The sequence below is a fragment of the Astatotilapia calliptera genome, chromosome 1 (genome assembly GCF_964374335.1).
Source record: "Astatotilapia calliptera chromosome 1, fAstCal68.1, whole genome shotgun sequence".
Lineage (NCBI taxonomy): Eukaryota > Metazoa > Chordata > Actinopteri > Cichliformes > Cichlidae > Astatotilapia > Astatotilapia calliptera.
In genome coordinates, this window is record NC_137422.1 from 1,060,666 (window position 1) to 1,072,283 (window position 11,618).

Sequence of the window (11,618 nt, forward strand, 5' to 3'; positions counted from 1 at the left end):
ACAGAAAAACGAAAAGGAAAAAGGGACCTGTCTCCCCCACAACTCGAGCTTGAACACATGCACGTCATCCCCAGCGGGTGAGAGGAAGATTTTTATACATACAGTACTTTTAAACCATTAATTTTGTTAATTTCTTCCAATGAAAACAAATGGTTTTGTGGAATTGTTAGACCCTTACTTTTCATACTAAAAATGCTATCAGCTGGTCACAGGCAAAAATATTTGAAGGACATTATTGAAAAAGTTTGAGAAACAATATCCTAGTGGTCGGTGTGCATATCTCTAACCACCAAATCATGTAAATATACTACACTGTCCATCAACCCACCAATATGGTGCTGAAAGATGGCTTTTGCATTCCTCAAGCCAAATGCCATCACATTCTAGGAATACAACCAAGATCAAGTAATAAAAGCTGTCACTTCATGTGCTCTTTTTGACAATGCACCTACCTGTCAGTAACATTTTCTGATCAAACCACAATAAAACTTTTCCTCTTTCACTCTTTTGCACCAACAACCATGGAGCATGTACTCTACCTCAGCTTCTAGACATTTATGGTTCCAAAGACAAACTAAAAATGCTGGAAAATAGGCTGTGCATCCCCTACATCAAGGTCATGCTCCACTCAATCTGTGCAAGAAAGCACATCACCTAGCAAACACAGATACTGTATTTCAAAATGAGTTTACAAGCCTGAGCTTCAGGCAAATGGTCCGGATTCCACTAGCTACCAAAAGGGGACTGACAACTGTATCTCCTCCTTGACAAATAGGAGAAGACATGACAAGGTTTTAACAAATTAACATGAAATAACTTCACCGACTTCTGATGACCAGGAGCTGAAATCACATAGTTCTTGGCCTATAATGGTGAACTCACCAGTGGAGAAAGAGCCAAGGACTAAACTCACACAACTTAGCGCAGCGATCATATCTCTCTTTTATTTTAGCCGGTGATGCAACCAATGTCTCCCTTGCCAGCTCACCTGCAACAAATAAATTGTTGCCTGAACCCATTCACATAGTCATTTGGGCTGGACTGCTGCCTGATGGAGAGGAGGACACCGCCACGGCCCTTCTGAGGGTGTTCGACTCCGACACTGACAACGAGGATTTCTTTGGTTTTGAAAGTGACAACGAAGGAGAGAAGCGGAGAGCCTGTTCGTTTCCGACACTGGAGAAGAGGACTTTGGTGGTTTTAGAGCGCAGGAAGAAGAGAAAGATGGTGAATGACTGACTTTTCTTCTTGTTAAAGCCGTGTCACTGCACCTGAGCCTAAAAGGTAGTCCGAATCTATTTTTCTGGTGTGCTGTAGGTTACTGTTATGTACTACATGTGCAAATATGTACCCATAACTTGTTTTTCAAAATATTAATAAAAGTGATGTCTCCAAACAGCCATCTCTTTCCTGACAATTCGCTTTGTGCATATTCTCTTACATATGATAAGTCAACATTGAAACACCTGCGGCTTTTAGTCAGGTGCGGCTAATGTATGTACAAAACAGGATTTTCCCCTGATTTTAGCTTGTGCGGCTAATATTCAGGTGCGCTTTGTAGTCCGGGAAATACGGTAATTTAAAAGGATGGTGTCTTGTTATTGCTTCATCCAAAAGCACAAAGCGGGAAGCATGGGACAAGGTGTCTTATTTTTATTATGAGAATAGTCAGAATAGTACTTTCTGAAGAGTTTTAAAAAAAAAGCAACCATTAAACTATTTTGCTATTTATGGGAAGATTTCTGAAATTTTAAAATCCCACCTCCTTTAGTAAAAGCTGCCTAATATATCAAATATTATACACAGGTGCAATGGGATTGTACCTCCATTTCACTGCAGAAGGTTGCATTGGTTCCAAAAAGGATCTGGCACTGTTCAACCACACTGTAGTGCATGCCGGGCAGCTTGGGGGGCAGCTGGACCTGGTAACGCCTCCTGAGGTCTGTGTGAAGTAGGCAGGTGCTGGTTTTTGATCTGTTTGAAATACCAAAAAGAGACATTGATCAGGTTTGCTAACAATAATCAATTTTACTTCAAAAAAATTCTCTTTTCATTTTCTTTTTATTGTCCCATTCACAAGAGACTTGGCATTTACAGCAGGGATATTTAAACAGTATTAGTTTTTTCTTTTGAAAAGAGATATAGGTGGTAATTGATGATATCAACATCCACAATGCATGTTTTTTATATTTTCATTGTAACTTGACTTTTTAGACAAGACACTATTCCTTGGCAAAGACTTTAGCTAGCTATGTAAACAATGTAAAACAACAATAACTCGAGAAGAGAGACTTTCCAACTTGTGTTTTGTACCTGAGGAAATTCTCCAGGTCATTGCGACTGCAGGACGACCAGGAAAGATCACTGGGATTTCTTCCTTTCACCCACTCACCAGACATTATATGGGAATAGCCAATGCAGGTGGCGTGGTCATCATCATGGCTCATTCCCATGCTGAAAAGACAGGATAGTATACATAGAGTAGATTGAAGATGATCCCGGACTTCCCAAGCTCCCAATTTTTGTACTTGATCACATCGATCGAATCTGAAGCATTTTCTGCACCACAGTCAGCATGTTAAGAATTGCATTCAATCCTCAGGTCTCCAAACATGAACGCTACCATCATTAGTCAGGCAAAGATCCTACACTCCCATAGGTAGACCTTAAAATAGTCCTTGGCAGAAGAAACCCCACTCCATTCATAGTACATTGTGACCAAATGGGCTTTGTGTAGGCCAGACAGTAAGCCAATGATACACTTGCACTAATAAATAGAATAAATTATTGCTCCATCAAAGTCCAGATCAAAATGTCTGGACACAAATATGCTGAAACACTTTAAAAATGACTAAAAGCCACCAACTTACAACATATATAATACAAAATTCTCCACAGAACACACTATACAGGACAAAGGTTGTTCCAAATGGGTGTTACACAATAAAACATATGCACAGATTGCAAAGACAACTCTCCTGAGAGCTACTGTATATGTCATTAAAATAGTCATTTTAAAGTGATTTTCAGTCCTGTTTATTTTTTTACTACATCTTTTTTTACATTATAATCATCACTTAAAGAACTCTTGAGAATATCGCAGTATAGGTTTCAAAGGTCAGTATAGTTCCGGTGAAGTTTTTGGCTTTGTTTTGGTTTGTGTTTTTGACATGAAATAACTATTGTGATCTATTTTATTTCTATTGGATGTGATCAGTAATAAGCATGGTGCATTAAAACACTCATACAGTACTGTCTGTTCTAAGTTTATACTAACAGCATAGTGCTTTGACACCTTTGTGACACACACACACACACACACACACACACACACACACACACACACACACACACACACACACACACACAAGAGAATTCTCTTTAGTGTGTCTGGATGAATCATGAATCTGTGCGTGCACTTATGTAACACCATTGCCCTGTTGTGCATGTTCATAGACTGCACTGAGGTACAGTGTGTGCCAGCTCATTATTTTTCCCCAAAAATGGAAGAGAGCTGCTGACTGAAAACAGTAATGACTTCTGTGGTACTTAGAACAGCCACAAAGCTTCTTTAAGCTTTTATACATGATTCCCAGGTGAATGTGGTGTCAGCTTTCTGTCACTGTGCTGTCAGTCAGTTCATGTGCACGTGTATAGTTACAGCAGGATGCTTATTTTAGTTTCAATGAACCAATACCCGAGCAGAATTGTCAGAATCCTTGAATCACAGCCTGACGAGCTGGTGTGGCAATAATCTTCCGCTCCAGCTAATTAATCAACCAACAACACAGACAGAGTTTTAATTCATTTGGAAACCTAAAAATGACAGCCTCAACACAGAAGTTTATCTATATTAGACTCAAATGGCTTCTCTCAAAATGTAAAAGAACCCATAACTTTAATCTCACTGTAGATCTTGTTCTGACATATGACACAGAAACTGAACATTTAACAGCATTTCCTGAAAAGCATCTTTTGTCTGATCATTTCCTAATTTCCTTTAAATTTACAATAATGCATTACACAGCAGCAGTCTTCATCACAGTAGATAGCAGTCTTTCAGAAAGTGCTGTAATTACATCTCAGGATAAAATTCATCCACTCTTATCTTCTTTAATGGCTTGTGTCTACACAGTATAGAGCAGCAGTATGAGCTCTACTCCCACATAGGCTAATCATCTTGTTGACAATTTTACATCTTCACTGTGTTGACTGTAGATTCTGTAACTCCTCCAGAAAAGAAAGCCTCAAATCAGAAGTAGTTAATTTCCTTGCGTAGCATTCAAACGTGCACCTTAAAGCAGAAAGCTGTAGCCATGCTGATGGAAAGAAGAAATGGCACTTCAGTCATTTAGAGGATCATCATTTAGCCTGGAAAGTCAGTTTGCTGCTTTATAAAAAAAAGCCCTCCTAAAACATTATTATTCATCACTGATTAAAGAAAATAAGAACCCTAGATTTGCCTTCAGCACTGTAGCCACGCTGACAAAAAGTCAGAGCTCTGTTGAGCCAACCATCCCTTTAAAGTCAACTCATGGTAGCTTCATTAATTTCTTCAGAAATAAAATTTTAACCATTAGGGGGAAAATTACTCATAACAATCCCATAGATGTAATGTTACAACTACTTTAAATTGATATTCATTTAGAGTCTTTTTCTCCAATAGATCTTTCTGAGTTAACTTCAGTAATTACTTCCTCCAAACTATCAGCGTGTTTTTTTAGATCCCATTCCTACAAGACTGCTGAAATACATCCCACGCTGATACCATCCATCCATCTATCCATTTTCTTCCACTTCTCCAGGGTCCACCCTTCTCCCCAGCTACCTCCTGTAGCTTATTTGTCCCGCCGAGGAGTTCCCGGGCCAACCAAGAAATATCTCTTCAGCATTCTGGGTCTTCCCCAGAGTCTATTCACTTTGGGACATACTTGGAACACCTCACGCAGTTGGCACACAGGAAGCATTCTTTTAGATGCCTCCAGCACCTCGAGTCGCTCCTTTTGATGTGGAGGAGTAGAGGCTCTACTCTGCAATCCTCCCAGATGGCTGACGTACTCACCCTATCTCTAAGGGAGAGGCCCTTCAGAGAAAGCTCCTTTCCACCATTTGTACACACATTCTCTTTCGATCCCTACCCAAAGCTTGTGACCATAAGTGAGAGTAGGGACGTAGATCGACCAGTAAATTGAAAGCTTCGCTTTTACAATGAGCTCTTGTTTCACGACAACACACGGTTACAGCATTCGCATCATTGCAGCCACCACACTAATTCGTCTGTCGATCTCTCGCTACCCTCTCCCCTCACTTGTGAACAAGACCCCGAGATTCTTTAACTCCTTCACTTGGGGCAGCAACTTGTCCCTGTGCTGGAGTGGGCACTCCACCCTTTTACAGCTGTGGAGCTTTGCTTCAGACGTGGAGCTGCTGATTCTCATTTCTGCTGCAAACCACTCCAGTGGGCCACCACCTGATGAAGCCAACAGAACTACACTGTTTGTGAAAGGCAGAGACGAGACTAAAAGTTACGAACAGAGTCAGTGACCCACTGTAGCATTGGCGGAGTCCAAAACCCACCGGAAAGAAGTCCAACTTGCAGCTCTTGCAATGGTTGTATATGAACCAAATAGCGTGCTCTGGCCACCTTGCTGTCTAGGGTGAGTCAGCCCACATTGGGATGTCTAGTCTGCGTCTCCAGGGCTCATGGGTGCACGTAGGCCAATTGGACGGGGTGGGGCACCCAGTTGAGGACGTGACCATTGCTGGGTGTGGGAGAAATTGAAGAACGCTATACTTCCCACATACTGTAGCTTGAAAATATGCATTGTGCATGATTTTAATTGTTATGCATACATTTAACAGTTGTGGCTGAAATGGTAGAGTTGGTTTATTTAGTGAAAAGCTGGTGGACCAATTCCCAGCTCTTACAGTCCCTGTGTATCTTATGTGCATCTTGGCCAAGATATCAAACCTAGACTTTCCCCCAATGCATCCACTGGAGCGTGAGTATGTAGGAGAGTGTTAGATAAAAGACCTTAAGTATGAGATAGAGATAGAGAAAGAGATGAGGGGCGTCAAACTTGATACTTGTATAGAAAAGTGTCATAGAAGTGCAATAGAAGTATTAATCCATTTATGATTTACAGCATTTTTAAAAGATAATGCAGGATAATAACAGGATATATTGATTACAATACAATTGTTTAAAACTTGAACCTACTTGTGTCCCAGCTCATGAGCAATAGTGAAAGCCAAATTGAGACCATTGTCCTCAGCTAACACACACTTCTTCTTCGCACTGCAGACACCACCCAGATAAGCAATACCTGTAATACAGTTGGGTAAAATGACAATGAGTTTTATGAGTTACACTTATGATTGTGTTTTAATGTTTGACAGTGTTTGAGCAGTTAGTATAGTTAATATAATAGTTAGTATAATGAAGTTTAAAAGGTGTTTTACCTAAAACAGCTTACTGTGGATCAGTTTTTCTGTCTCGTCAGTTCAGTAGCTTAGTAAAAGGTAAATTTGTACCCATTTATTTAATGCAACACAGCAATCTGTGTTAGACGTGTCTGTCACAGGTCCCTGTTTAATTGATGCCATAGCACGATCATATTCATTCACCGTGACACATTCAGAATTCAAAGAATGCACTACAAATCTAAGACTACAAGATGTGAAAAGATCTGTCATATCCCCTGACTGCCGAAATTGGTTACATGGATATGGAATAATAGGGCGTTACTCATTTCACAGCATTGCCATAAGATAAGATAAGATAAGATAAGATAAGATAAGATAAGATAAGATAAGATAAACCTTTATTAGTCCCACATGTGGGAAATTTGTCTTGGTCACGACAGAGAGTGGACAGTACCAAGTTAAGAGCACCAAAAATTAAGAAAAAAACAATAGAATAGAATGAGATAAAATAGAATAACATACTATACAGACTAGAATAAAATACTATGTTGCCTCAGAAAAATTGCACATCAGGGAGACAGACCTAGGCTACCGTGGTGTACTGGATGTGTGTGTGTCTGTCTGCATGTGTGTGGACATCTTTGTCTTTGTTGTGGAGTCTCACAGCAGTGGGGAGGAAAGACCTGTGGAATCTCTCCGTCTCACACCGTGGGTGCTGCAGTCTCCCACTGAAGGAGCTGCTCAGTGCTGTCAGTCTCCTGCAGATGTTGTCCATCAGAGATGACAGCTTAGCCGCCGTTCTCCTGTCACTCACCACCTCCACTGGGTCCAGAGGGCATCCTAGAACAGAGCTGGGCCTGCGGATCAGCCTGTTCAGTGTCTTCCTGTCCCCAGCAGAGATGCTGCCGCCCCAGCAGACCACACCGTAAAAGATGGCAGAAGCCACCACAGAGTCATAGAAGGTCTTCAGGAGTGGGCCCTCCACTCCAAAAGAGCAAAACAGCCTGCTCTGTCCTTTTCTGTAAAGAGCATCTGAATTGTGACTCCAGTTTATTGTTCAGATGAACACCATGGTACCTGTAGCTGTCCACAGCTTCATGTCCATGCCTTGGATGTTCAGTGGTTTCAGTGGAGGATGTTTGTTCCTGCGAAAGTCTACAACCAGCTCCTTGGTTTTTCTAGTGTTGAACATGATGCTCACAGTGCTCCCAGCGGTCTCCAGGTGAGAGAACAATGTAGGAGGTGAATGATGGCATCATCCACTCCAGTGCCAGGCTGGTAGGCAAGCTGAAGTGGGTCCAGTGATGAGCTCACCAGGGGCTGAAGCTGAACCAGGACAAGCAACTCCAGGGTCTTCATCAGGTGGGATGTCAGAGCCTCTGGCCTGTAGCTGCAGAGGTCCTACAACTACAGGCCGGAGTCCAAGCCTGCAGAGGTCCTTGGGACGTGGGGTCTTTGGCACTGGTACCACACAAGAGGTTTTTCAGAGCTGTGGAACTCTCCATAAGCTTCAGACTGAAGCTTACCACACAGTTGATTTGCGCAGGACCTGACAACCCTTGAGCTGATGGTATCTGGTGCCTTATTGGCTCCTTAGTTCCCTCCTAACCTGGATGGATGACAGAGACAGGCTGGAGCCGTGTGTTGGATGTGTACTGGATGCTGTGGTTGGGGGTGGGGAGGAGTGAGCAGGTTGAGTGGAGGAGATGTGAAGTGTCTGAGGTGTAACAGCAGGAGTTTGAGTTGGTGTGTCTGCAGCCGATGTTGAAGACTGCATCAAACCTGTTGGTTTGATTCAAAGCTGGTTTTCCTTCTTCTGCCTTTAGCTCTCCTTCCCATTCCCGATCAGTCCTTTCAGCTCTCTCTGCACCCTTTTCACCCCCTTTCTTGTCTCCAGATTTGAAGGCCCTCCACTTCTGCTTGAAGACAGCTTTTATTTCTGGGGTAATCCAAGGTTTGTTGTTGGACAAGCACCGCACAGTCCTGGAGGGCACGGGGTTATCCACACAGACGTTAACGTAGCCCGTAACGCATGTCACATTTTGTTGGCGCTCCAGAAGACCCTGGTGGTATGTGTCCTCTATTGATGGGAAGCCTGCTCCTGTGATGTACTGATTAAATGATTAAATCACTGTATACACATTCCTTCTGTCAGTAAAGTCTTCCAGCAACCTAATAGTAATGCACATAAGGCCAAAAAATGAAGAACCCAAACATTGTGAAGCCCACAGACAAAGACGTGTGATCCACAGTGCTGTTAAATAAATATATCAGTGATATATTTTGACTGGGGTCTGATCAAACAGTGATGTGATGGCTCCCAGAGCTGGCAGCACAGTGAGCCAAACAGACTCATCAGGCTTCTGGGCTGACCACACTGTACTTCCCACCAGCAGCTTATCGTGGTTGATAGGAGTCAGCGTGGGCACTCTGACTGTTCTGCAGCTATGCAGACACATATGCAACAAACAAAGTGTTGCAAATACTTTGTATTCTGACATCTTTCTATCAGAACCAGCATCAATTTTGGGGAATCTGAGCTGTAATAGCTTGCCTGTTTGATTGGACCACACAGACCAGCTTTCACTGCATGCATACATCAGTGAACCTGGGCTGGCCGTGACCCTGTCACTGGTTCACCATTGTTCCTTCCTCAGACCGTTTGACAGATATATCTATTAACACCCATAAGAGCTGCAGTTTTGAAAACCTTGACCTACTCATCTAGCTATTACAATTTGACTATCGTCAGACTTGCTTAAATCCTTGCTTGATTCATGTGTGCTCATTTTTCGTGCTTCTGTTAGCTGGGTCCCTCATAGATCCCACCCACCAACAGGTGCTATGTCCATCAGATATTCTTTTTTTTTTCAATTCACCTGTCAGTGGTCTTAATGTTATGCCTTATATCAATATATAATCTATAATCATTTTAATTAATTAATTTTTTTTATTTTTAAAATATTACAGAATGGAATAGGACTGGGGGGGAGGAGAGGGAAACACATAGACAAGAGAAGTTGGGAAGAACCTCAAGAGAAGCAGAAGGAAAGAAAAACAGAGGGGAAGAGGGTCGGGGAGAAAAGACACTAAAAATCTTCTAGATCACCTGTTGGAAAGAACAAGCAAAAAGAGAACAACACAGTAGGGAACCCACAGCAATAACCTAGATAAGCACAAGTAACAATAAATAATAAATACTGAATGCTACTGAGCGCAGATTAGACCGAAAATGCATGATATGCTTAGAGGCAGCAGCCAAGGAAGGCACACCTGTATGCACACAGGTAGATATATATTCTATTTTGTAACTTTGTAATATATTCTGTTATTTAATTTATTTCTGTTACTGTTCTTATTATTGGAGCAATTAATTTCTTAATTAATAAAGTATTCTGATTCTGAAAAAGAGTTTTGACAGTGTTTTGTATGCTTAGTTTTTGAGATCCAGTATCAGAGAAATATTAATACTCAACTCAAAATGTTTTGTCTTGCCATGAAGACAACTGTCAGAATTGTTGTCATGTCTTCTTATTGAAGAAGACATGACGATCACATTTTACAGTATACTCATTCTGGTCAGACTTTTCAGTCACTCAAAAGTCTGTAAGCCTGATCTTTGCTTGCCAGTCATACTAGCAATAATGATGACATAAACTGTGCAACTGAAATTGTAAAATGAGAGCTTTTGCATACGGGACACTTGTCCTTGTATGAAGAGACAAAAGCAGGGAGGCTTGTTTTTTCTGGTAAAGTGAAATTAATGATTATAAAGAACTCAGTGTGAGGTTTGGGGTCCTACAGTTTACTATTATCTATCATTACATGTTCCTTCAACAGAAATAATCAACGTGACAGAAGCACAAAGAAATCTTCCACATTCATCACGACGTATTACAGAGATTTTTATAGTTGAGGAAAACATGAAAATAAATGGTTCAATTTGATCAAATGTTTAATGATCTCATTTTTTTTGCATTCAATGGACTTTTGAAGTTTAAAGCATGAGGGAAAAGGAAATGCAGGTGGCAGGGTTTCTTGCAGCTGAACCTTTGAGTTCTGTGATTATAGTGAGGGTTCAAGTATGTCTTATGTCAGCTGAGTGAGTGAGTGAGTGAGTGAGTGGTACTCACCCACAGTATCACATGGCTCATCTTTGTGAACACAGAAATCTGTTCTGAAAGAAGAAAAGAAAGAATTTGCAACACTGATTTACTGAGATTAGTTAAAACATTAAAGTAGAGTACATTTACACTTAATATGGATTGTGCTAGAAAAATGATGTCACGGTCCAGCGGCAGACCGTATGGAGCGTGAGTGGAGGACCCAAATGCTTGAACAAAAGGCGAGCCTTTATTGGGCTAATACAAGAGAAACATAAATACAAGGCAAGATCCATGTGGGGTGAAACTAAAACTAAACATAAACTGGAAAAAAATAAATAACTGACAAGCTGTGATGAGACTGTGAAACTGGGAAACAACTATGAACCTATAAAACTATGACAATAACTATGACAACTATGACAAGAGGTACATGACTAGACGAGAAGAACAGACATCCTTACAAAGACTGAATGACCACACAGAGACTAAAGACACACAGGAGGTATTTAGGGGAAGTGGAAACACACGGACGTCATGACACCCACAGGGAAAGTGAAACTAAAACAATGAACATATCATCACAAGACCTCTACAAAACAACACAGGAAACGCTGAGAGACGTAGACATGGCACCGGCTTGACAACATGAAACCACACACACAGAAGACATGAACAGACTTATACCAGGGGATATGAAGAGACTCATAACTAAGGAGACATGACAGGACCTAAATAAGACATAAATAATCCCAAAATACAAAATAACTCAACTAAACCCTTAACTTAAAACTCGCACATGAATTAAACACAATATAAACATAAGAAAATAATACAAAATAACACAAAACAATATATCCGATTGGGTTTAAATGAATCTAAATGATTGAAGCCACCTCATAAGATGTGTGTTGTTAAAAAATTTTGCAGCAAATGCAAGTTGCTCTTCTGGACTTCACGATAAAGGGAAAACAATAAAGCAGTGAAAGCTAACCAACTTTGGTGCTAGCAGTATAGACCAGTAAGCTCACAAATTATACTGAGGAAGACAAAGACAAAAGCCAAATAGGTAGATTAGGACAAGATAAG

At 41.0% G+C, this 11,618-nt stretch overlaps 1 protein-coding gene across 1 annotated transcript in view; it reads right to left on the bottom strand.

Moving 5' to 3' along the window:
• The window catches only part of adamts17 (ADAM metallopeptidase with thrombospondin type 1 motif, 17), a 91,708-nt gene that overhangs the window by 38,500 nt on the left and 41,590 nt on the right, over positions 1–11,618 (bottom strand). Inside the window, exons 7-10 of the mRNA XM_026183405.2 lie at positions 10,560–10,603; positions 6,221–6,326; positions 2,314–2,454; positions 1,824–1,974 (exon numbers count right to left, since the gene is read on the bottom strand). Of these exons, the coding sequence (XP_026039190.1) occupies positions 1,824–1,974; positions 2,314–2,454; positions 6,221–6,326; positions 10,560–10,603 (442 nt within the window). The remainder of the gene's footprint in view (positions 1–1,823; positions 1,975–2,313; positions 2,455–6,220; positions 6,327–10,559; positions 10,604–11,618) is intronic.